Source organism: Aquarana catesbeiana, linkage group LG04, assembly GCF_042186555.1.
Source record: "Aquarana catesbeiana isolate 2022-GZ linkage group LG04, ASM4218655v1, whole genome shotgun sequence".
In the NCBI taxonomy this organism is placed as follows: domain Eukaryota; kingdom Metazoa; phylum Chordata; class Amphibia; order Anura; family Ranidae; genus Aquarana; species Aquarana catesbeiana.
The window spans coordinates 407399858-407424433 of NC_133327.1; the positions used below are offsets into that span (position 1 = coordinate 407399858).

Consider the following 24576-nt stretch of genomic DNA (forward strand, 5'->3'; position numbering starts at 1 on the left):
AGTCAATGGGTTGTATATTAAAGGAAGGAAACATGTTTTCATCAGAATTCACTATCGATTTAGATGTCTTTCTAGAGTAAGTTTTACCAGGATGAACCATTCTTTCATGCAAACATGCCTGAGGGAGAAGGCTCACAGACGATGCTAGATACAGTTCGATCAATGGACAAATTAAACTTAATTCTATTTGTTTCCTCTTTCTGAAGGTATCTGCTTAGTGCTTTAAATAATCTTTCAATAGCTGGCTGCAGCTTACCTACTCTATTTTTTATCAAGAACACTAAGCTGACGTTGAAATAAAAACAACCTATATTTAGTTAATGGGAAACTAATGCAATTTATTTGCTAACCTGTGCATCATATTTAATTTCCAGTTGATATGATCAATAAAATATTGATTTCTTTTGACTCTGAAGGAAAGTATATATACAAGCAAAGGTCATCGGAGAGCTGCCTTCTAAAATAGTTTTGCAGCCACTGAAAAACCTATTACTACAATTGGTTTTCCTTTCTCTCTCAAATGATTGACAGGCTGCAAAAGTATCTGCAGATGGAGAACAAACTGGGAAAGATGCAGAAAGGACAAACGAGAGGGCGAAACAGCTGGAAGATTTTGTGAAGGATACCCTGCAGGCATCAAAAGGTAAGACTGTTATTGTTTTATACAAGAAACAAAAGACATAATTTTAAAAAATTAAGTTGTAAGAAGATTATTAAAATCTTTCTGCAATTGATTAGCATTTGTTCAAACCTAGAATTTTAAGGAAAAATCAGAATTTTTGCAGGGCAAACTATTGGAATCGAGCCATTAAAGTTCAATTTTTTATTGAAAGTCATTTTGTGATTTTTCCTCTCTAGCTGTAATTGTTAGATTTCTGCTTATTATTATTAATATACAGGATTTATATAGCGCCAACAGTTTGCTCAGCGCTTTACAATTAGGGATGGGCTGAACACCCATGGTTCGGTTTGCACCAGAACACCTCAAACAGGCAAAAAGTTCTAGCAAATATGCGAAGCCTATAAAAATCTATGGGACATGAATATGAAAAATAAAAAGTCATAATTTTAAAGGCTAATATGCAAGTTACCGGGTGACCTCCCCCCTTCTAACGTCATGTTACATGACATCAGAAGGGGGGTCACCAGGTTACATCACCAGATGACCCTTGCCTATATAAGAGCTGTCAAAGTGAAGAGACAGCAGTCAGCAGGAGGCCTCCCATGGGGTGGAGCGTTTTGCAATTTTGCTATTTTTCAGGTCCGTCAGGCAGCGTGATTGACAGTGGATTTACATTGCTGCACACTTTTTTTTTATTAAAGGACTTGTCCAAAACTGTATCTTGTAGTTTTTACTTTTTGACACTTTTTTGGTGAATGGGTAGGGGCACAATGTACCCGATACCCATTCACATAGGGGGGGCGTGATCTGGGGGCCCCCTTGTTAAACCCCGAGAACCACCGGCCAGGGCTGTCGGGAAGAGGCCTTTGTCGCCATCAACATGGGAATTAGGTGCTTTCGGGGGCACCCCGAAGCACCCTCCCCATTTTGAGGGCAAGCGGCCTGGTATGGTTCAGGAGGGGGGGTGCTCACTTATCCCCCCATTTCCTGGCCTGCCATGCTCGGATAAGGGTCTGGTATGGATTTTGGGGGGGGACCCCACACCTTTTTTTTTTTCTTAATTCTGTCATTGGGTTCCTCTTAACCATTTTAATACACTGTATTATATACTCTGCACTGCACTATACACTCTGCACTGCTTATATATACTACACTGACTGCACTATATACTCTGCACTGTATTATATACATGACACTGACTGCACTATATACTCTGCACTGTATTATATATACTACACTGACTGCACACTCAATCCACTAACTACCCGCCTAATCTCTCTCTTAATTCACACTATACACGGCCACCGTGTAAGAAGCCTTATATAATGTGGGGCGTGGACTTAGCCCCTGAGTCATGATTGGCCAAAGGCACCCTGCCTTTAGCCAATCATGGCTCTCACAGCACATTGCGCTGTGATTGACCAAAGCATACAGGTCAGGTACATGTTTTGGCCAATCAACAGCAGTCTTGCAGTGCATTATGGGGTGCTCTGCAGCGGGTGAACATTCTGCGAACACCCCATATGCTCATTTGTTCTATAAACAAAAAACAGCTGATGTTCACGTCAAACTTACATTTGACTCAAACATCAAGCCCATCTCTATTTATAATATAAAGGAAGACAATACACCAACAGCACAATTCAGAACAAGAGGGTTATAAGTGCCCTGCTCTTGCTAGCTTACAATCTAAAAGGGAAATTAATTGACTCCCACCACCGCTTCCTAGCCCTTCAAGAGCTTCCAAATGCTGGGAGGCGGAGGCAGGCATTCGGGTCATGTGACTGCTGTGATTGGCTATCACAGCAGTCACATGGTCAGAAAACTCCCGATCGCAAATATGCAGCAGGAGCTTTCCGCTCCCTGTCAGTGACCGTGCAGGAAAAGACACAGAAAAGTGTTTACATAGGGACACATATATGTTTTTTTTGCTGAGAGGCCACATATATATGCTACATCGGTGATCGGTGGGAAGAGGTTAATATAGCTAAAAATGGGACACAAATGGTATTTAAAAGATATAAATAATCTATATATATATCTATATATATCTATATATATAGATATATATATACACATAGTGTCTCACAAAAGTGAGTACGCCCACACATTTTTGTAAATATTTTATTATATCTTTTCATGTGACAACACTGAAGAAATTACACTTTGCTACAATGTAAAGTAGTGAGTGTACAGTTTGTATAACAGTGTAAATTTGCTGTACCCTCAAAATAACTCAACACATGGCAATTAATATCTAAACCGCTGGCAACAAAAGTGAGTACACCCCTGTTTTGCTTGCATCTATCTAGCAAAGTTCCTCTGTGGTATAAGCAAGGAAGCTGAGATTTCTGCAGTGTGTAAATGTGCTTTTTACTATACAAAGATGCTGTACATACAAAACTATTACAATCTTAGGAATACAAGACAAGACTGACAGATATCTATAACAAGCAAAAATGCCTAGCAAACTGAACAGCCTATGGTCTATAATAGTACAAATACACTTAGAGGGTACTTATCTTCTGTTACTGTATGTTCGTGATCTCCATTGGCAACGATTTTTTGGGAGCATCAGGCACTGTTCTTCTATCATGGGTGGCTTTTGATGTTACAGCATGATGGAGTGTGTGTGTCCCTACTCACCCCCTTTTATGTGTCAGGCTGTTTGCCATAGTTACAAAACAACAGAAAACATGCCTGTTTACTGTAGCTGTAGAAACAATGGACTGTTGAAAACTGCATCTACGTACCCATTGTCTAATCAAGCCAACACCTGACAGTAATCTAACAGTCATTCTTTCAGTTTGAAAGCTGAAAGAACCTCAGAAAAGTACATTTCTTACTTGTTTACTGTAGCTATAGAGACAATAGCCTGTTAATTGAACTGTCAATTGAATACAACAATGATATTTACCCCCATTGTATAAAACAGCATTTGTTTGAGAAATCTACTCAAGGCAAAAACTGACAATATCTCTATGACCAACCACTATTGTGTAATGTTATGTCCCATGTATCGTAAGTCTGATTAATAAAAAAATATCATATTGTAACAAACACATTCCGCCCTAGATTTTGTTTTCTCAGACTACACACAAAATCTCTTCATTACTAAACTCATTCTAAACATTAATTTTCATTGAATGCAACACCTTCCGTTTCTGTCACTGAGAAGGTGTTTCAGTCTTTAACTAAAAAGTTTATTAGAAAGTCCATTCTAAAGTTCTTTAGAAACAAGTCCAGGCTTGTAATACATCAAAGGCCTTGCTCTCCACAGCTCTTCCGTCATTCTTTCCATCATGTAACCACTTTTCTCTGGTCTTCCTATGGATCAAATTGGAGACAGCCTGTGGAGTGGAAAACAAAGCGGATTATCTGTTCCTTCTAATAATACATAAACAGTAGATCCAGGCCCTTCAGCTAAAATCTTTCCTCTAAATGGCTTCTTGCCTGGATATCTGACTAACACTTTGCCCCCTGCCTGTACCGACTTCTGACCCTCCCAATGAACATCAATAGGGAGGAGAGGAAATATACTGATATTTCCCAGAAGATCACTGCTGTTTATTTTGGAAGGTTTGCTGTTATATAGCTTCACTTTCCGCTCATCTGTCAATGCAAATGTAACTTCAAACCTTCCTGCCAGATTCCCTCTCATTCCTAGATAGGCTTTAGCTTCAGATACGTCACTCTTGGTTTCTATGTCATGGGAAGCCGTAACATGGTATCTGTTAAGCCCTGTTCTTTCAGAAACCTTACATAAATACTGAACTCTGCACTCCAGCTGTGGAATCTGTGCCCCAGCCCCTACCATCCTCTCATGTGGTGTGCTTTTGGCTATTGGCCTAGAATTTAACAACATGACTGCCTGTGTGAGGACCTGATCCCACGCCCTTAGTGTATGTGTGGGTGTAAGTTTGCGTATCTGGTCCTTCAATAGCCCGTTGTATCTTTCAATCAAACCAGCTGCCTGTGGATGGTATGGGATGTGGCACAACTAGTACACTCCAGAATCTTTGGCCCACTGCTGTACTGTTAATCCGGTGAAGTGTGAGCCGTTATCACTTTGGACTTGTTTGGGACAACCATAAGCAACAACAAGTTTCTGGAGCAGTTGAAGCGTTGCGGCTTGATCTGCACGTTTGCAAGGATGAACAAGCATAAGTCCCGAATAGGTGTCCACTGCAATGCAACAATATCTCAGCCCATTGTTTCCCCGGGGCAGGGGACCAATGAAGTCAATCTGCCAGATCTCTGCAAGCCTCTCACCCCTCTTAATCGACCTGGTGGAGTACGTTTGCAATGGCCATTGTCGCACTTCACCACATACTGTACAGTTCCCTATTACAGTCTTTATCATGTCCATGGGTATAGGCAATCCTCTCTGCTGTGCCCATTCATATGCTGCTTTCTGCCCCAAATGTCCAGATTGCTTGAGGGCCCAGTTGGCCAAGTTCATCAAGACAGGATCAATTGACACAACTGCCTTCACTTTGATGATTTCATCTGCAACTCTGTTATAGTTCTCAAAGTCTGGGACTAGGGGCACGTGTGCATCAACATGCCCCACTTATGGTGCGGGAGTGAGCTTCCTTCCAGATGTAGTCCCAGACTTCTTTGCCTCCCCACACCACCTTTCCATGAATGATCCATTCATTGGACTTCCACGTGGGCATCCAAGTTGTCAGTCCTTTAAAACCCGCCCAGCTGTCAGTGTAGATAGTGACATGGGAAGAAGGATCCTGAAGTCTGAAGTCATCACTACAGCTTTCAACTCTGCACACTGACTGGACCCTCCAATTCCGGTCTCCTGCAGAACTGTGTCTGTACTTGGGTTGTAGGCTGCTGCTGTCTATTTATGTCCAGACGAGGTGACTATGGCTGAACCATCAGTGAACCACGCTGACTCAAAGGGTGGAGCCTCTTGAATGGGGGATGACTGCAGCACAGGAATTTCTTCTTCTGGCCCAGTGCTGGTAAAAGTGACAAGCCCAGCCAACTGTTTTGAAATGTCTCTAACATTCCCAGCTGCACTACCCCCTTTTTCTTGAAGGTACCACTTCCATTTCACCAGTGTCTGGTTCTGGGCTACAGCTGCCCTAGTGGTCAGTCCATTATCTCTCACCCATCCTGCTATTGGCAATGCAGTATGGATGGTGACTGGGTCCTTTCCTGTAATGGTCTCTACATGTTGAAGTGCTGTGTAGGCCCCAAACAGGTACTTCTCTAGGGGCGTGTATCTCTTCTGTGCCCCTGTCAGTTGTTTGGACCAAAATCCAATGGGTATTGCTCTCAGTCCTTTCATTTGGCTGCCACAGACTCCAAGATATGGTACCATTCTGCTCCACTACATCCAGTTGAAATGGTACTCCTTGTCTCATGGGTCTTAATCCCTGATGCTGCAAAATAGCTTCTTTAGCAGCCAGGAATGCAGTCCACTGCTCTGAACCCCATGAGAACGTAGTCTTTTTTTCTGGTGACATTATATATAGGCCTCAGTATCAGTCCAAGATGTGGGATGAACGATCTCCAGAACCCCACAACTCCAATGAACTTCTGTGCCTTCTTTTTGGTAGTAGGGGGCGACAGCGCCTGGATAGTTTGCACAACTGTCTCTGGAATTTTCCTCTGCGGCCCTGTCCACATCATTCCCAGGAATTTCACTTCTGTGGCAGGTCCTTGGACTTTGTCTCTGTTGATAACCCACCCTCTGTTCTCCAAGTGCTCTATTAGCAGGTGCAGTGCTTCAGTTACATCTTCTTTTGTTCCAGAGATCATGATGTCATCAATGTAGTGGAACACAGCGACTTTCAAACTCAGGGTACTTAAATCTCGGGCAATCAGTCCATGACAAATCCTTGGAGAATGAACATAGTCTTCAGGAAGCACGGTGAAAGTGTACTGGCAGCCGTCCCACATCATAGCAAACTGGTCTTGACACTCTGGGTATATTAAAATCGAAAAGAAAGCATTAGCCAGGCCTATCACAGCATGATATTCTCCTGCATCTTTAGCAATTTTCTCAACAATTGAGATCATATCTGGTACAGCTGACTTCAATGGAGGTGTCACTTTGTTTAGACCTCTGTAATTCACAGTCATTCTATATGTCCCATCAGGTTGCTTTACTGAGAACACCAGAGACGAGAAAGGACTTACAGCAGGTCTAAGGATCCCTACTCTCAACAGTTCTTGAATAGTCTCTCCAATTTCTTTGTGGCCTCCAGGAAGTCTGTACTGCTTGAGACAGACTGGCTTCTCTGGTGGATGAATGTAGACGGGTCCATTTCGCATGACCTCTGACCACAGCCTTCACCGCCCTAACCAGATACGCTTTATCAGGATACCTGAATGTAAATGTACCTCTTTCAGTCTGAATTGACTGACCTTGAAGTACATCCATCCCAAGAATATTTTCGGGTAACTCTGATACCAAAACATTTGTCATAAATCCTGATCCCTTGACAATAGCCAATTTCACCCGTATGCTAACTGCTGGTGTGGTTTGCCCTCCCAAACCTTCTACATAAATCAATTCTCCTTTGTGATGGGAAGGATTACCTTGCAAAAGTGTAAATTCAGCTCCGCTATCAACTAAAGCCATTACATGTGTAGGAGAAGATGACTTCCCCCACCATACAGTGACAGGTGCATATGGGCGTCGGTCTCCTGCTGTCACTGCCCTCACGGCTATTACAGGAGACTCACCTCATCTCATCTTTAGGTACTCCTGCCTTTAATAGGTCCACCCACATTTTTTTCCTAGAAATAACTAGCCTGGTTTTCTCTTCACCTCCTGTCTTCTTTAGCCCATTCCCTTTCTTCTCTGTTCTTTTCTGCTTGTATTCTTCCTGTCTGGCCTTGACCTTATCTACTGCCCTGACAGGTTTTGTTTTAGTCTCCTCTAGCTCCCCCAACTGGCTTAAAAGGGTTGTGGCTTCATGAATCTTGCTGTTTAATCCCAGGCCTCCCAACAAAGACAATAATGGAGCCCTGAGATTAAATGGTGCACACTTCATCAGCTTAGAGCGCAGAGCAGACGTAAAGGGTTCCATATCTGGACCCATCCATTCTGGAAACGTATTTAATCCGGTTATGCAACCCATCTCACGTAACGTGGAAATACCCTCTCCTATTGATCTCCATGAGTAGATATTTTCCAGGTCAGTAGGACTAGCGTATACTCGGACTATTCCATCTCTCATGAGGTCTAACAGTGAAAAATCAATGCTAAACTCTCTGGCTTTTCGCATTGCCTGACACAATTGTGGATCATGGGTTAACGCTCCCATAGTCACTGCTTCCTTACCTGACAAAATAACACTGTCTGCCCCTTCTTCCCATAAGCATAGGAGCCAGGTCAATAGGGGCTCCCCAGACCTTTGTTTGTATTGTTTTGCCAGCTCATGGAGTTCAATTTGTGTAAACTCCCGTACTTCTTCAAATTCAACATCTCTGGGGTTGCGATAATGCACCTCCCCATCTGCCATATCCTCTCTATCATGTTGCCGTTTCCTATGCTTAGTAATGAGAGGTCTGGCATGCTTTTTATTTCGCACTAGCAGATCATCATGCGAAATATCAAACTCTATCACCTCATCCTCACTATCATTTGGGAAGAGCACATCCTCACAATCCTAATTTTGGGATGTGACAATGGCACGTACCCTGGCTTTACTAACAGGTTTACGGCCCTTCCTTTTCCTTAAGGCATTATTGATTTGGTCATAAGGGCTGCACACCGCTCTTGTAAATCATCAACCCGACTAGCAGTTGAACGCACACACTCTGAAGCAACTGCTAGCTGGTCTTTTAATACCTTAACTTCTGCCTCTGCCTTCTCCCTTCTCTGTGATTCGGTGTAAATAGCATTAAAGAAATACCAGCCCACTGTGGACACTGTCCTCTTCTCTTTTTTACTTAAATCCAACCCCTTAAGGCTAAAATCTACAAAATGATCTGAGACTTTATCACCCCAAGTCAGCTTCAAGGGAGAAGCATACTTCACAAATTCTTTAGCAAGAGGCTCCCACTCATTGTCTCTGGCCCAGATAGGTAAGCTGCACACTTCCTTCTGGCCACCAGAACACTCTGCAACCTTGCTTTTCCTAAACAGCTTATGCAGCATTTTACCTAGCACAAGCTACACAACACACTACAGAAAAACAGGTCTGCTTCAGTTGAATTATAGCACAGATCCCGGACGAGCCCCCAAATGTTTTGCTTGCATATATCTAGCAAAGTTCCTCTGTGGTATAAGCAAGGAAGCTGAGATTTCTGCAGTGTGTAAATGTGCTTTTTACTATACAAAGTTGCTGTACATACAAAACTATTACAATCTTAGGAATACAATACAAGACTGACAGATATCTATAACAAGCAAAAATGCCTAGCAAACTGAACAGCCTATGGTCTATAATAGTACAAATACACTTAGAGGGTACTTATCTTCTGTTACTGTATGTTTGTGATCTCCATTGGCAACGATTTTTTGGGAGCATCAGGCACTGTTCTTCTATCATGGGTGGCTTTTGATGTTAAAGCGTGATGGTGTGTGTGTGTGTCCCTACTCACCCCCTTTTATGTGTCAGGCTGTTTGCCATAGTTACCAAACAACAGAAAACATGCCTGTTTACTGTAGCTGTAGAAACAATGGACTGTTGAAAACTGCATCTACGTACCCATTGTGTAATCAAGCCAACACCTGACAGTAATCTAATAGTCATTCTTTCAGTTTGAAAGCTGAAAGAACCTCAGAAAAGTACATTTCTTACTTGTTTACTGTAGCTATAGAGACAATAGCCAGTTAATTGAACTGTCAATTGAATACAACAATGATATTTACCCCCATTGTATAAAACAGCATTTGTTTGAGAAATCTACTCAAGCCAAAAACTGACAATATCTCTATGACCAACCACTATTGTGTAATGTTATGTCCCATGCATCGTAAGTCTGATTAATTTAAAAAAATCATATTATAACAAACGCAACACAACCCCTAAGTGAAAATGTCCAAAATGGGCCTAATTAGCCATTTTCCCTCCCCGGTGTCATGTGACTCTTTAGTGTTACAAGGGTCAGGTGTGAATGGGGAGCAGGTGTGTTAAATTTGGTGTTTTTGCTCTCACTCTCTCATACTGGTCACTGGAAGTTCAACAAGGCACTTCATGGCAAAGAACTCTCTGAGGATCTGAAAAAAAGAAGTGTTGCTCTACACAAAGATGGCCTAGGATTTAAGAAGATTACCAAGACCCTGAAACTGAGCCTATCAATGCTCAGACCATACGCCACACACTGCATCAAATTGGTCTGCATGGCTGTCGTCCCTGAAGGAAGCCTCTTCTAAAGATGATGCACAAGAAAGCCCGCAAACAGTTTGCTGAAGACAAGCAGACTAAGAACATGGATTACTGGAACCATATCCTGTGGTCTGATGAGACCAGGATAAACTTCTTTGGTTCAAATGGTTTCAAGCCTGTGTGGCGGGAACCAGGTGAGGAGTACAAAGACAAGTGTGCCTTGCCTACAGTCAAGCATGGTGGTGGTCTGGGTGGAGTGTCATGGTCTGGGGCTGCATGAGTGTTGCCAGCACTGGGGAGCTATAGTTTATTGAGGGAACCATGAATGCCAACATGTACTGTGACATACTGAAGCGGTGCATGATCCCCTCCCTCCAGACACTGGGCCGCAGGGCAGTATTCCAACATGATAATGACCCCAAACACACCTCTAAGATGACCACTGCCTTGCTAAAGAAGCTGAGGGTAAAGGTGATGGACTGGCCAATATTATATCCAATAAAAGACGTTATTGCACCATGAACTTGTGCGCTCATATTCCCTTTTGATGGACTGGCCAAGCATGTTTCCTAAACCCTATTGAGCATTTGTGTGGCATCCTCAAATGGAAGGTGGAGGAGTGCAAGGTCTCTAACATCCACCAGCTCCGTGATGTCGTCATAGAGGAGTGGAAGAGGGCTCCAGTGGCAACCTGTGAAGCTCTGGTGAGCTCCATTCCCAAAAGAGATCTAAGGCAGTGCTGGAAAATAACGGTGGCCACACAAAATATTGACACTTTGGGCCCAATTTGGACATTTTCACTTAGGGATGTACTCACTTTTGTTGCCAGCGGTTTAGACATTAAAGTGGTTGTAAACTCTGTTACACCACTTTTACCTACAGGTAAGCCTATAACAAGGCTTACCTGTAGGTTCCGTGTATATCTCCTAAACTTGCACAGTTCAGGAGATAGTCAGTATATGCGTTACTGCCGATGTCATCGGCGCATGGGCACTGAAGAAATGGCCCGCTGGTGCCATTTCTTCAGGACTCGTGCCATGATCGGCAGCTCCCACACGCATGCGCGGGAGTAATGTCATCGCAGCTTTGGCCAATCACAACGCCGGAGCCAACAACCCAAAAGTAACTCGTACTTGGAGTGCCAATGCTGATTCAGGGCATCATTCTGAGGTAAGTATTTCATAATGAGCTTGAATGCGATGCATACTAGCTCATTATGCCTTTGTCTCCTCTTTAATGGCTGTGTGTTGAGGTATTTTGAGGGGACAGCAAATTTACACTGTTATACAAGCTGTACCCTCACTACTTTACATTGCAGCAAAGTGTAATTTCTTCAGTGATGTCACATGAAAAGATATAATAAAATATTTACATAACATGTGTGGGCTTTACTCACTGAGATACTGTGTGTGTATGTGTGTATGTATATATATATATATATATATACACACACACACACTATATTGCCAAAAGTATCGGGACACCTGCCTTTACATGCACATGAACTTTAATGGAATCCCAGTCTTCGTTCGTATGGTTCAACATTGAGTTGTCCACAAGCTTGAGGAGTGTGTCTATGGGAATGTTTGGCCATTCTTCCAAAAGCGAATTTGTGAGGTCAGGCACTGATGTTGGATGAGAAGGCCTGGCTCGCAGTCTCCGCTCTAATTCATCTCAAAGTTGAATATGGAGCTTGCTTTGTGAACTAGTCCAAATCATTTGGTGGAGGGGGGATTATGGTGTGGGGTTGTTTTTTCAGGGGTTGGGCTTGACCCCTTAGTTCCAGTAAAGGTAAATCTTAAAGTGGTTGTAAAGTCAGAAAGCTTTTTATCTGAATGCATTCTATGCATTCAGATAAAAAACCTTCTGTGTGCAGCAGCCCCCATCAGCCCCACTAATACATACCTGAGCCCCCTCTCGATCCAGCGATGTCCACGAGTCCCTCGCCTGTCGGGGACTCTCCCTCCTGATTGAATGAGACACAGCAGCAGCGCCATTGGCTCCCTCTGCTGTCAATCAAAGTCAGTTAGCCAATGAGGAGAGAGAGGGACAGGGCCAAACCACTGCTCCGTGTCTGAATGATACACAAACCTGCGGCTTGGCTCGGGTGCCCCCATAGCAAGCTGCTTGCTGTGGGGTCACTCAACAGGAGGGAGGGGCCAGGAGTAAGCATGAGCTGAACACCCCACAGTTCGGTTCGCACCAGAACATGCGAATAGGCAAAAAATTTGGTGGAAAACTCAAACACAGTTAAAGTATTTAGCACGAACATGAAAAATCAAAAGTGCTCATTTTAAAGGCTTATATGCAAGTTATTGTTATAAAAAGTGTTTGGGAAGACTGGTCCTGCCCCAGGGGACATGTATCAATGCAAAAAAAAGTTTTAAAAATGGCCGTTTTTTCGGGAGCAGTGATTTTAATAATGCTTAAAGTGAAACAATAAAAATGAAATATTCCTTTAAATATCGTGCCTGGGGGGTGTCTATAGTATGCCTGTAAAGTGGCACCGTTTTCCCTTGCTTAGAACAGTACCACAGCAAAATGACATTTCTAAAGGAAAAAAGCCATTTAAAACTGATCATGGCTGTAATGTATTGTCAGGTCTCGGCAATATAGATAAAACTCATTGGAAAAAACAGCATGCCCCCCCCCCCCCCCAGGCCATTACCAGGCCCTTTGTGTCTGGTATGAATATTAAGTGGAACCCCGAACCAAAAATTTGAAAAAAAATTGCGCCCCCAAAATCCATACCAGGCCCTTATCCAAGCATGCAAAATGGTCCATGACAAGGCTCCAACCTGCAAAGATGATTTGGCAACAGCAATCAGAGAAGGCTGGAGCCAGATTGATGAAGAGTACTGTTTATCACTCATTAAGTCAATGCCTCAGAGACTGCAAGCAGTTATAAAAGCCAGAGGTGGTGCAACAAAGTACTAGTGATGTGTTGGAGTGTTATTTCGTTTGTTTTTCATGATTCCATATTTTTTTTCCTCAGAATTGAGTGATTCCATAATTTATTCCCTGTGCTTATTCTATAAATCTAACTGTTACTGGCCACCACAATTATTTTTCTTGATTTCTTTTAGTGTTTCTTAAAGCCAGAAAGTTGCCATTTGAAATGCCTTTAGTTTTTGGCCATGTCTGTGATCTGCTTTTTTTCTACAACAATAAACAACTGAAGGAACATCCTCAGGGACTGGTGATTCCATAATTTTTGCCAGGGGTTGTAGGTAGGAGGAAGGAGCAGTGAACATTTTTAAGAATAGTATAGTTAGCCTTTACTACCACTTCAAGTCCATCTGGTGAAACATGTCAGAGGGATGGTTCTGGGGGTGGGACCATGTGATGAAGCTTGTTGGTTGACTAATGTTGTGCATGTAAATACATCATTATGCCCCATACACACGGTCGGACTTTGTTCGGACATTCCGACAACAAAATCCATGGATTTTTTCAGACGGATGTTGGCTCAAACTTGTCTTGCATACACACGGTCACACAAAGTTGTCGGAAAATCCGATCGTTCTGAACGCGGTGACGTAAAACACGTACGTCGGGACTATAAACGGGGCAGTGGCCAATAGCTTTCATCTCTTTATTTATTCTGAGCATGCGTGGCACTTTGTCCGTCGGATTTGTGTACACACGATCGGAATTTCCGACAACGGATTTTGTTGTCGGAAAATTTTATCTCCTGCTCTCCAACTTTGTGTGTCGGAAAATCCGATGGAAAATGTCCGATGGAGCCCACACACGGTCGGAATTTCCGACAACACGCTCCGATCGGACATTTTCCATCGGAAAATCCGTCCGTGTGTACGGGGCATTAGTGTTCAGCTTTTCCTTTGAATCATACAAACTGCTTTTATAGGTATATTAAACAGATCAAAAGGGAGCAATTAAGATAAGTTTATTGCTAAGGTTTACTGAAATACTCTCTATCAAGTTATTTGATTGGATGTTTTTGATTGTTTGAAGATGATAGATTACTTATTCTTACTTAATAAACTTTATCCATGACCTAGGAAAAAAAATATATATTTTACTGCTTTTAAAGTATAACTAAAGGCAAAAGTTTTTTGGGTGGATTTTTGGATTGAGTAGAGAGGGATTAGAACACCTGTCTGTTTTTCAATCATTTGTTTTCCCTTTAGAGAGATTCACTCTATTTGTCCTTTTATCATTATCACAGAGAATGAAAGAAAACGCCAAACTCTGGGTTGTCACCAAAACAAGAATAGAGGGGAAATCCTCCAATGAGAACACTAGTTCTGGTTACCCTGGTTACAACCAGAAATGTGTTCACGTTGGTGAGATTTCCTCTCACTTCCTGTTTTCACTAGAAATGGAAAAAAAAAAAAACTGACAAGGGTTATAGCCCCCTTATTACTCTATCCAAAATGAACATTTTTTAAGCATAGCGATTCATGTGTTTTGATGCTGGTTCTGTTAGAACAGTGTGTTTTCACTATACTATATCAACATTTACAGATACTGAAGATAAAAAATGAACATACACGCATTATATTTAGATACAGTATGCTTAACAAGAAAAATACATTTTTGTATCCAACATTTTATAAATCCAAATAACTTCTTTTGATTTACAAATGAATGATCATAATCTGATTTGGTAAAAAAAAAATATTTCTGTACCTGGAATTGCACATTTTATACTGGTTGTTCAGTTCAAAGAACTTCACACAGCCTGAAGGAAGAAGTTCATTTGCGTACTCTTTTTGAGACTTGTTTTCAGGTACAGCCATATAAAACATGAAATAGCTTATAAAGAATTTCCCTGAACCTCTGAAAATACCTATTACAGTGGAGCTATTTTATTACACAATATCCTAAGAGCTTTAAGCAGCCGTAGCTTAAACAGTCAATCCTGGCAGTCAATCCTGGCATCTTTAACTCAATTCAAGGATTTGGCTTTCAAGGCAAGATCAAAGAAACAGAGCACAGATTTGGATTTCAGTGAAGTCCTGAAATAAGCTTCAGACAAAGATGTGTAGTTTAATCCATTTCTAAACTGATAAGCTTTTTAAACGCATTGTTTTAGAATGATGTGTGTGCTTCGCTGGTCACATTGTAGAACACTTTAGACAATGCAGAAATAACATTTAATTGTATAACAGTCTGTATACCTGATCAATACTATGAGTAAACCCATTTTAGTTTGTCCTTGCTCTGTTGATCAGGAAACAGATTGAAAATATGTTCTTAATGTATTATATCCTTACAAATTATGTCGACAGTTCATATGTGTACTTTATTAGTTTTACATCAGTCCCATACATCTTATTAACCTAATTTTCATTAGTGTTTAAAATGAAAAAAACATTCTGACCATGCTATGCTATGATGGCATCTGCCCATGGTAGTTTTCTTGCAGCACATATGTGGGCAGTTTAGACAACTTATAAATTATGGCCTAGCTAAGGACATTTTCTAGTTTTCAATACAGTTTGGAAAGTTTTGGAACCTCTGTCAGGTTTACTTCTCTTTTGTGTCCCCGTTTAAAGCAGTAGTAAACCACTGCACTTTTTTTTTTTTAATTCCCTGCAAGGCAATGGCATCTCATACTAGCACATTATAAAATACTTGCTTTAGAACAAAGCCCTCCAGCAGCGCACTGTCAACACTGACAGGGCTTCCATAATCACCGGGTCTTCCTTCTGGTTTTGAGTGCTTCGTCCATCTGATTGGCTGAGCAGCGATGACATCACTCCTGTGCATGCGCTCGGGAGTCACGGACCACGGCTGTCCCTTCAGAGCGCATGCACCAGTGACGTCACCGCCTGCATGCAATGTGAATAGCTCCTTAACAGTGCAAGTTTAGGAGATATTCACTGCACCTAAAGGCAAGCCTTATAGGCTTACCTGTAGGTACAAGAAAAGAGTTTACTAGCGCTTTAAGAGTTCCCCACACCTCCTGTTCTAATACCAATCACATATACAACAGGTGAGGGGAAATCTACCAAATAACAACAGACAGCATTAAAAATCAGATAGAGTTTCTAAAATTTCCCCACTCTATTCAGAACTAGAAACATACCTTAGCTAATCCTTTTTCAAGAAAAAATGTTTATTTGCTGTACATATTCCAGTCACTTTCTCTTCTGGCATCCATTAGGCAAGAAATTAGAAGAACATTCTTACAGTGGTACACAAATAGTAATAAAAAATTTATGGTGGCTCTGAATCTTCTTTGTCCTGTACAAAATAGGGATATAAAAAAGTTTAGGCAAGAAATTAGGCATCCATTAGGCAAGAAATTAGAAGAAAATTCTTACAGTGGTACACAAACAGTAATAAAAAGTTTATGGTGACTCTGAATCTTCTTTGTCCTGTACAAAATAGGGATATAAAAAAGTTTAGGTCAGAGCTGGGCTTTAACAGACATGCCTGAACATATATCTATTGCCTAAACTATTTTCCTAGCTTTAGTTAGAGCTGTGAATGGTTAGAACCCCTGTCAGCCATTTTTGTCACAGGAGATTTTGCTTCACATCCTGTCCTGTAGACTAAATAAAAAGCAAGAGGAAATCTCTTCAAAGTGAGAAATATATTTTCAGACAAGTTTCCCTATTAGAAGACTTCCACCTTGTTTTCTTTTCTGGATGACAATGGTCACTAAGAAAAATAGAGAGTCTCTCCAGTGGGACGTACAAAAAATACTATAGGGGTGCAAATTCTTCCACAGACTATGTATAACTAAACAAAAAAGGGGACCCAAAGGGTCTGGTATATATTTTAGGGGGGTTCTACACAATTTCTTTCATTCTTGCTTCAGAAAAAGTGACTTTCACAAAGAAAAAAAGCTACAGTTTAACCACTTCGATACAAGGCACTTTTACCCCCTTCCTTCCCAGGCCAATTTTCAGCTTTCAGAGCTGTCGCACTTCGAATGACAATTGAGCAGTCATGCAGCACTGTACCAAAACTAACTTTTTATCATTTTGTTCACACAACTAGAGCTGCCTTCTGGTGGTATTTAATCACCACTGGGTTTTTATTTTTTGCTAAATAAACTAAAAAAAGGTTGAATATTAAACAGAAAAAACGCGTTTTTCTTCATTTCTGTTATAACATTTTGCAAATAAATAATTGTTCTTCATAAATTTAGGCCAAAATGTATTCTGCTACGATTCTTTCATGGAAATAACCCAAATCAGTGTATTAAATTTAGTCTGTAGGAAAGTTATAAAGTCCACAAACTGTGGTATACATCTGAAAATTAATCATTCCTGATGTACTGACAGCCTATCATTTCTTAAGACCCAAAAGGACCCAAAAATTCCAGAACAGTACAAATACCCCCCAAATGACCCCTTTTTGGAAAGTAGACAGTCCAAGGCATTTAGTAAGAGGCATGGCAAGTTTTTTTAAGTTTTAGAATTTTTTTGGAAAATGAAGAAATTACCACCAGTCACCAGTGCAGTACAGCATCTTCATATAACTGGGGTGGCGGTGATCAGGGACACTGACTGGTGACAGTATGAATTTTTTTTTTTTTTTTTAATTACATTTGTTTTTCTTTACTTGTTTTTCTTGTTTTTCTTTTTCTTTACATTTTTTTTTTAATACACTATAATGTTACCATAGTAACATTGTACTACTTTGGGGAAGTGATCAGGATTTTTTTTATACATTATGATTTCTTATAGCAGTGCACTTCATTGCTATTAGCAAGCATATTACTGAATGAAACTCATTCAGTTTGTTTCATGTTGATTAGCTGTGATTGGCCAGAGCTAATCACATGGTACAGATAGACTGTGATTGGCCCTGTCTGTACCATGTGATCACATTGACCAATTACAGCTAGCAACACAACTGTACACAATGGATGGCATGAAAGAAAGACATCCATTGTTTACAACTGTCATGTGAGCTGCTTTGATTGGGAGACGGTACACTGATCAGTCATTGTCCAATGGACACAGCCAGTGACAGATTGTGCCACACTTTCTGAACATCACAGAGATGCACCTCTTCACTGTCATGATTGAGACATCCCCCAGGCATGTTAATTAAAGGAATTTGACATTTGTAATGTTTCACTTTTAGCAATTAAAAAATCACTTCTCCTGGCTAAGTAGATTTTTAAAAATGTTTTTTACACTGGTACATGTTCCCCAGGACAGTGCCCACCCTTGTGCTAATTTTTGACACCCACTTGCCCATTAGCCCAGAAAATGAGAGTTTTTAACTTAACAGATTCGGCTCCTATTGGTTTCAATAAGGTTGGCATCCGAACGTCTATGAAGTTTGCTCAACCCTGCTTGAACCAAACCCAAGGAGTTTTGCTCATCACTATGGAAAATGTTTTGCAGCTTATCCAAGCCACAGACTGTCAGGAACATACTGCACCCACCTATATCAATTTGAAACAACCATCCTTAAACAGCAGTGTGGGCCATTTGCACATCTGTCATTTAAATACATGGTTTTAACATTTCTACTGCAGCAATTTAGCAACAATCACTCTTCAGTTTTTCCCAGGGGATAAGGTTCATATCATTTTAATTGTTTTTAACTGTGGGTTGGAGTACAATCATGGGAATAATTATATTTTTTGTACATTGTGGATTTTTGTTTTGTGTTAATGAGTTTTTGTGGGACACCTGAAGCTCTTCATGTATTGTGACTTCTATTAATGTTTTGGAGTCAGGGTGGTCTCCTATTATTTGGGCTCTCTATTCCCTTTTTTTCCTGCTTTCCCCTGTGAAGTTGTTTGTCTCCTGAGTTATAAGGATATGGTTACTGTTATATCTATTCTTACCATACCATAACTATTTTAAGAGAGTTGGAAGTGATTATTAAAGTGGATATAATCCTTAACATGTTCATGTAATTTCATAAGTAATTTTAAATATACAGCCTATATTTAAATAATATCCAGCTATCCTGCCATAAAGTTCCTTGGTCAGGTACTGTCCTTACAACACAACACTTTGTCCCTGTCACTCAAATAGCCACTTGCAATGTAATCCTGTCAAATGTGCTTTCAGTAGAGACAATAAACCACAACTGTACTGTACCGATGATCATTACACAGTTATGTTTTGCTATTGTCCCCATCAGGAATTTTGAGCATGCTAAAAAGCCAATGCTTAAAGCAGAGTTCCACCCAAAAGTGGAACTTCCGCTTATATGCTTCCCCCCCTCCGGTGCCACATTTGGCACCTTTCAGAGGGGAGGGGGGAACAGGTACCTGTTTTTGACAGGTACCCTCCCCCACTTACAGGAGAAAGTGCCATGGCGCTGTCCCTCAGAAGTTCGGCCCCCTCCTCCTTCCTCCGCTGCTGTGCCATTTAGAAAGTGAAGCATGCTTTGCGCATGCGCAGTAGGGAGCCGGCTGTGATATATACTGTATTTTTTTTATACTAGTAATGGTGGTGACCAGTGACTTATAGCAGTACTGCAATATTACAGCAGACAGTCTGACACTAACTGACACTTTGTGGGATCCAGTGACCCTAATACAGTGATCAGTGCTAAAAATATGCACTTTCACTGTATTAATGACACTGGCTGGGAAGGGGTAAAACATCTAGGGTGATTAGAGGGTTAAATGTGTGAATAACCTGTGTTTGTGTATACTATGTGTGCTGTTTTTACTAAGGAATGTGATGGAATTTTTTCCTTGTTTTGCAGGGAAAGAAAATCCATCACTTCCCCTTTGTCAGGATCCAGCTCTGCATTGTTTACGTATGCAGAGCTCCATCCAGCCTCTCTCCTTGACGATCAGTGGGTGTCGGCAGACATCCATTGACTGGCACCCACTGATCCGCTTCTGCTGTGACTAATCACAGCAGCACAACGTGGACGCGAGAGTGCCCCCTACCTGAAAGTGCAGAATCACCTATATATTCTGCACTGAACTGCCGCCCTGTAGCAGCAAATCTGCTATAGGTGCGGTTGGCAAGGTGTTAAATAATTTCATAAAGCAGTGAATGTGAGATGGCAGGAGAATCTTCATTGTGAATGTGTTTTAAAAAATTGTGAATTATTTACTATCACAGCTTTGTAAGTGTTCCCTTTAAGTCAAAATTATCAATATATACAATTGATACTGTGTAAGTATACATTTATTGGGTATTCTTTTAGTACCGTGTCTGCTTTACCTGCCAAAGAGTATGAATTCCATAGTTAATCTATGCAAAATAGGTCTGCTTGTTTACATTGCTTACATTTTCACTGCCACTAATTTGCCCATTAAGGTCTTAAACCAGAATGATCCATGAATGTTTCACAATTTTCATTTCATTCTCTGTAGGTTTTATTTAATATTCTGATCTTGGTGTAATCTGCTAGCTTTTACTACATACCTAAAACTAAACAAATAAATGTACTTCTTAGAGGCCGGATATTTATGTTGTATATTATCCTTTTACATAGTAGGATTTAAAGTAAAAGCTTTTTCGCAAAGCATAATTCTAAAACATTTTTGATTAAATAAAATCACAAATTACATGTCAAATTGCCTTTTTATTGTTTTATTGTGCTTTTTTTACTACTACTTTAGTATGGTACAAACCAGTTGAAGATTGCTTCAATAGCCAGCCCAGTCAGTGTATGCTATAATTTACAAAATACGTCCTCACTATTTATAGTTCTTTATATGACTGTGCTTATAGTGGAGTATAAAAAGCCTGAAGCATAGACGTTTTTAGTAGAAAACAACACATACAGATGTCAAGGTAAAACTATTCTTTGTGTGGGTGCTTTCAGTTAAAAATTGCTTTATACTGTATACTACTTCAATGCATATGTGGGCAGGGGAAACATTAAAGTGAACCTATTGGTTACAAAAGCACATTAAATCTGACCAAACACTGACATGCTGTCATGCTCTAGGCTATTGTTACAGAGTAATCTTAAATTTGGGTGAGCACAGCTATTTTGAACGTCTTAAATGCTCACAGAGCTGTGTTTTGATCTCAGAATTTCTTGGCATTTTCTGCTATATAGCTGGAGATTTAAGCCGAAGGAAATATGGAGGCCACAGTATAATAAGTAGAGTAATTTCAGCAAAACTGATTTGACCTTTAGCCGAAACAAAAAGCTCACATTTGTCCTCATGGGGCTACTTAGGTGAGCTTTGCTTGAGAAAAAAAATATTTTTTTTTTATTTTGAGCAGGCATCCCTAAACGTTCGCATGTTGCTGGGGGACATGTAACAAAGCAAAAAAAATAAATGTAAAAAATTCAATTTGGATGGAAGTAGCAGTTTTAATAATGCTCCAAGGTCAACATTAAAAATTCTAAATTAATTTTAATAACATGCCCGGGGGATGTCCTTAAGTGAAGTGTGATGGAGGCATGGATGACACTCGATCCAGTATCTGGATTATTTCTCTGAGGAGTGAAACCGGTGACCTTAAGAGCGAAGCTGGGACTGGAGGGGTTGGACGGAGGTATGAGGAGACATATGCATGGGTGAGAGTAGCTTTTATTGCTATCGCAATTGCTGTTATTCAATTGAGCCTGCTGATTAGCTGTGGACTGATAACTGCAACTCCACCTGCTGTGCTCCTCCCTCCCCACCCTACATCAGACGGATCAGTGAACTTCTGAAATAGTATACCTCTTAAGAAATTTTTACCCCCGCAGCCTTACTTACTGGATACTGTAGTCTGCATCACAAGCCACTTTCTGCCTACTGTAGGGAAATGAGAGCCTCTAGTCCCAAGTATTTCAGATTAACTCTGCACTGCCAATTTCCATTTTGGACACGGGACATAGGATGGTCCATGTAATACCTACCTGTTCTAATCCATGCATCCACAGTTCAGTCAGTTAACAGCTATATATCCTTTATGGGGTAGCTACAATTCATTGCTCAATTAGGAAGTAGGACAGTAGTTTATGTAGTTTATTGCCAACCAATATGTAAACTATCCTTATCCTTGGAGCTGGTTGTATGTCTGATTGATTGTGTGGATGTGTGCGCAGCTGCGATCTCTCCCTCTTTTTAATGACAATGTTGTCTTTTAAATTATCTTGGAAAGTAATACTCAGTTTGATTATTCTTGGTACTTTTGCTATATTTGATACTATGGTGTGTTTTTTCTACAATAAAATTTAATCTAATTAACCGTAGTGTCCAATTACTGTGACCCCCTTGGAAGGCCTTTTCCTTCCCCTTTTCTCTGATGTCCTTAACCCGCCTGTGAAGTGGCACATCTGTACTATTTATACAACATACTATACCAAAACTGACATTTATGAAGAAAAAAAAATGGAAGATTCATCACCTATTTTTGCCTGATGACTTGTCGCTAGGACAAAAGTAAGAAAAAAAAACTATTCTTATATTTTAGATATGTCACCAGATCATGTGGTGATTTTAAATCTCCCAGTGAGGACAACTATTCTACTGATAACTGTCTTAAAAATTCATACCTTCATACAAATTACAGCTCTGGCCTCTTTACTTCTGCTTGTAAACAGATTTCCTTCATCTCTACCAGACCATTATCCTGAATGAGGGTCAATGTTTGATGTTAATTAGGATAACCCAACACCAAAAAAAAAATGCGTGAGGCTTCCTATAAAAATACATACCAACCCCTTTTCATAGGTGAGGGTCTGGTATTGGTGTCAAGGGAGAAAAGAAAAAAAAAATTTGGGGGCCCAACCTAAATTACATGAATTTTTAAATGATTTAATAAATTTTTATGGCAGTATGAAGGTATGAATTTTTAAGACAGTTATCAGTAGAATAGTTCTCCTCACTGGGAGATTTAAAATCACCACATGATCTGGTGACATACCTAAAATATAAGAATAGGTTTTTTTTCTTACTTTTGTCCTAGCGACAAGTCATCAGGCAAAAATAGGTGATGAATCTTCCCAATGTAAATACAGACCACATAAAGACTCCGATAGAGGGTCTAACTCTACCCTTCTCGAAAGCCTGAGAAAAAAGTATAACCTTTATATTTTATATTATTATTATTACAATTATTATATTTCAAAACTTTGAGTCACTGATAAAGAAATAATATGTGAATTAGAAAGGTAATGGAAAAATCAGAAATCCCTAAATGCACTATTAAACATTAAAGTGGTTCTGAAGCATTAGGGGTTTTCACCTTAATGCATTCTATGCATTAAGATAAAAAACCTTTTGTTGCTCCAAATTCCCCTTAAGCCCCCTTTACACTTACCTGAGCCTGATTCGATCCAACAATGTGCATGAGAGCAGCGGCTCCACCTATACCTATTTACCTCTTTCCTGGGCAGATTGATAGCAGTGGGAGCCGTTGGCTCCCACTGCTGTCAATCACATGTTGTGCCGAATGAGCAGGGGGCAGTGCTTAGCTTCCCACTCTGTGTCAATAAACACAGACAAGGAGGCTCAGGAGTGAACATGCACAGGTGCCCCCATGGAAAGTAGTTGCCAAAGAGGAGGAGCCTGGAGCACCAGCAGGGGACTCCAGAAGAAGAGGATTGGGGCTTCTCTGTGCAAAATCATTGCACAGAGCAGGTAAGTATACTATGTTTGTTATTTTAATTTAAAAAAGGAAGCTTTACTATCGCAATAAGGTAAACGGGTCAAAATTACAGCCAGGTATATAACATTTTAAGAAAACAAGTTAATAATGGTTAAAAAAGTGTACCTACACCAGCACAAAACAAATAAATATGTAAGTAACAAAAAATGTAATTTTTTTTTTTTAAAGAACTGGAAAATTTAAAAAGAGCTGCTTGTCATCAGACTTGACCAATCCAAGTTTATATAATCGCAAAGTCCCAAAGAGTAATAACTTTGAGGATCCTGACCACACTCTTTATCACCCAAATATATTACTCTGTATACAAATATTTCAAATCATCAACAAAATAAAATGTCCATATAATATGATGTGATACAACGTGAATATAGAATAAAGTGCTCAGTGATATAAATGGTCCAACAAATTAATGCGCTTGAGATGCAACTGTAGTGATATAAAAGATTTTCATCACCAAACTAATATATTACTGAAAAGGTTTAGATATAAGTTATCACATCATATTATATGGACATTTTATTTTGCTGATGATTTGAAGTATTGGTATACACAGTAATATATTTTGGTGATACAGAGCGCTGTCAGGATCCTCAGGATTAACATTTGGGTCTTTGCTATTACATAAGTTAATGACGGTGTCTTCGTTTTTTGACTGGTCTAAATCAGGCTGAACCCCAGGCAAACAACTCAGCTGAAATGCATATATGAGAACTATTGCACTTGTAAAGGATTTTACATTTTGTCTAGCCAGTCGTGAGATTTGCATATCCCTACTGGACTGTACTTGTACTGTCAATTTTCTCTACTGCGGTTAAGCAATACAACTTGTTCACCCCCTGCCCTTAACCTCTAATTAATCAATGAAGAACTAGCAACATATTGATGCAGTAATATCTCACCTTTGTGAGTATGTTTTTTATCAGCACATCTTCATACAACAAAGCACAATTGGCTCAGAATACCTGCCCTCTTTCTTCTAGCCCTGCTGTACAGGGGCTTACGCAGCTCTGATAAAACAGATTTGGGTACTTGCATTAATTGCTTCGCATTAAACTTTAGTTTTAATAAAATATATTCAAATATGTATTCTTAACTCATAAAAATACCTTCTATTGCTCTC

At 40.2% G+C, this 24576-nt stretch overlaps 1 protein-coding gene across 7 annotated transcripts in view; it reads left to right on the plus strand.

Annotated features, from left to right (window-relative positions):
- The window catches only part of LAMA2 (laminin subunit alpha 2), a 1513089-nt gene that overhangs the window by 1216316 nt on the left and 272197 nt on the right, over positions 1 to 24576 (plus strand). For all 7 annotated transcript variants that reach the window (XM_073627245.1, XM_073627247.1, XM_073627249.1 and 4 more), the window contains one exon: positions 532 to 643. In XM_073627245.1, the coding sequence (XP_073483346.1) occupies positions 532 to 643 (112 nt within the window). The remainder of the gene's footprint in view (positions 1 to 531; positions 644 to 24576) is intronic.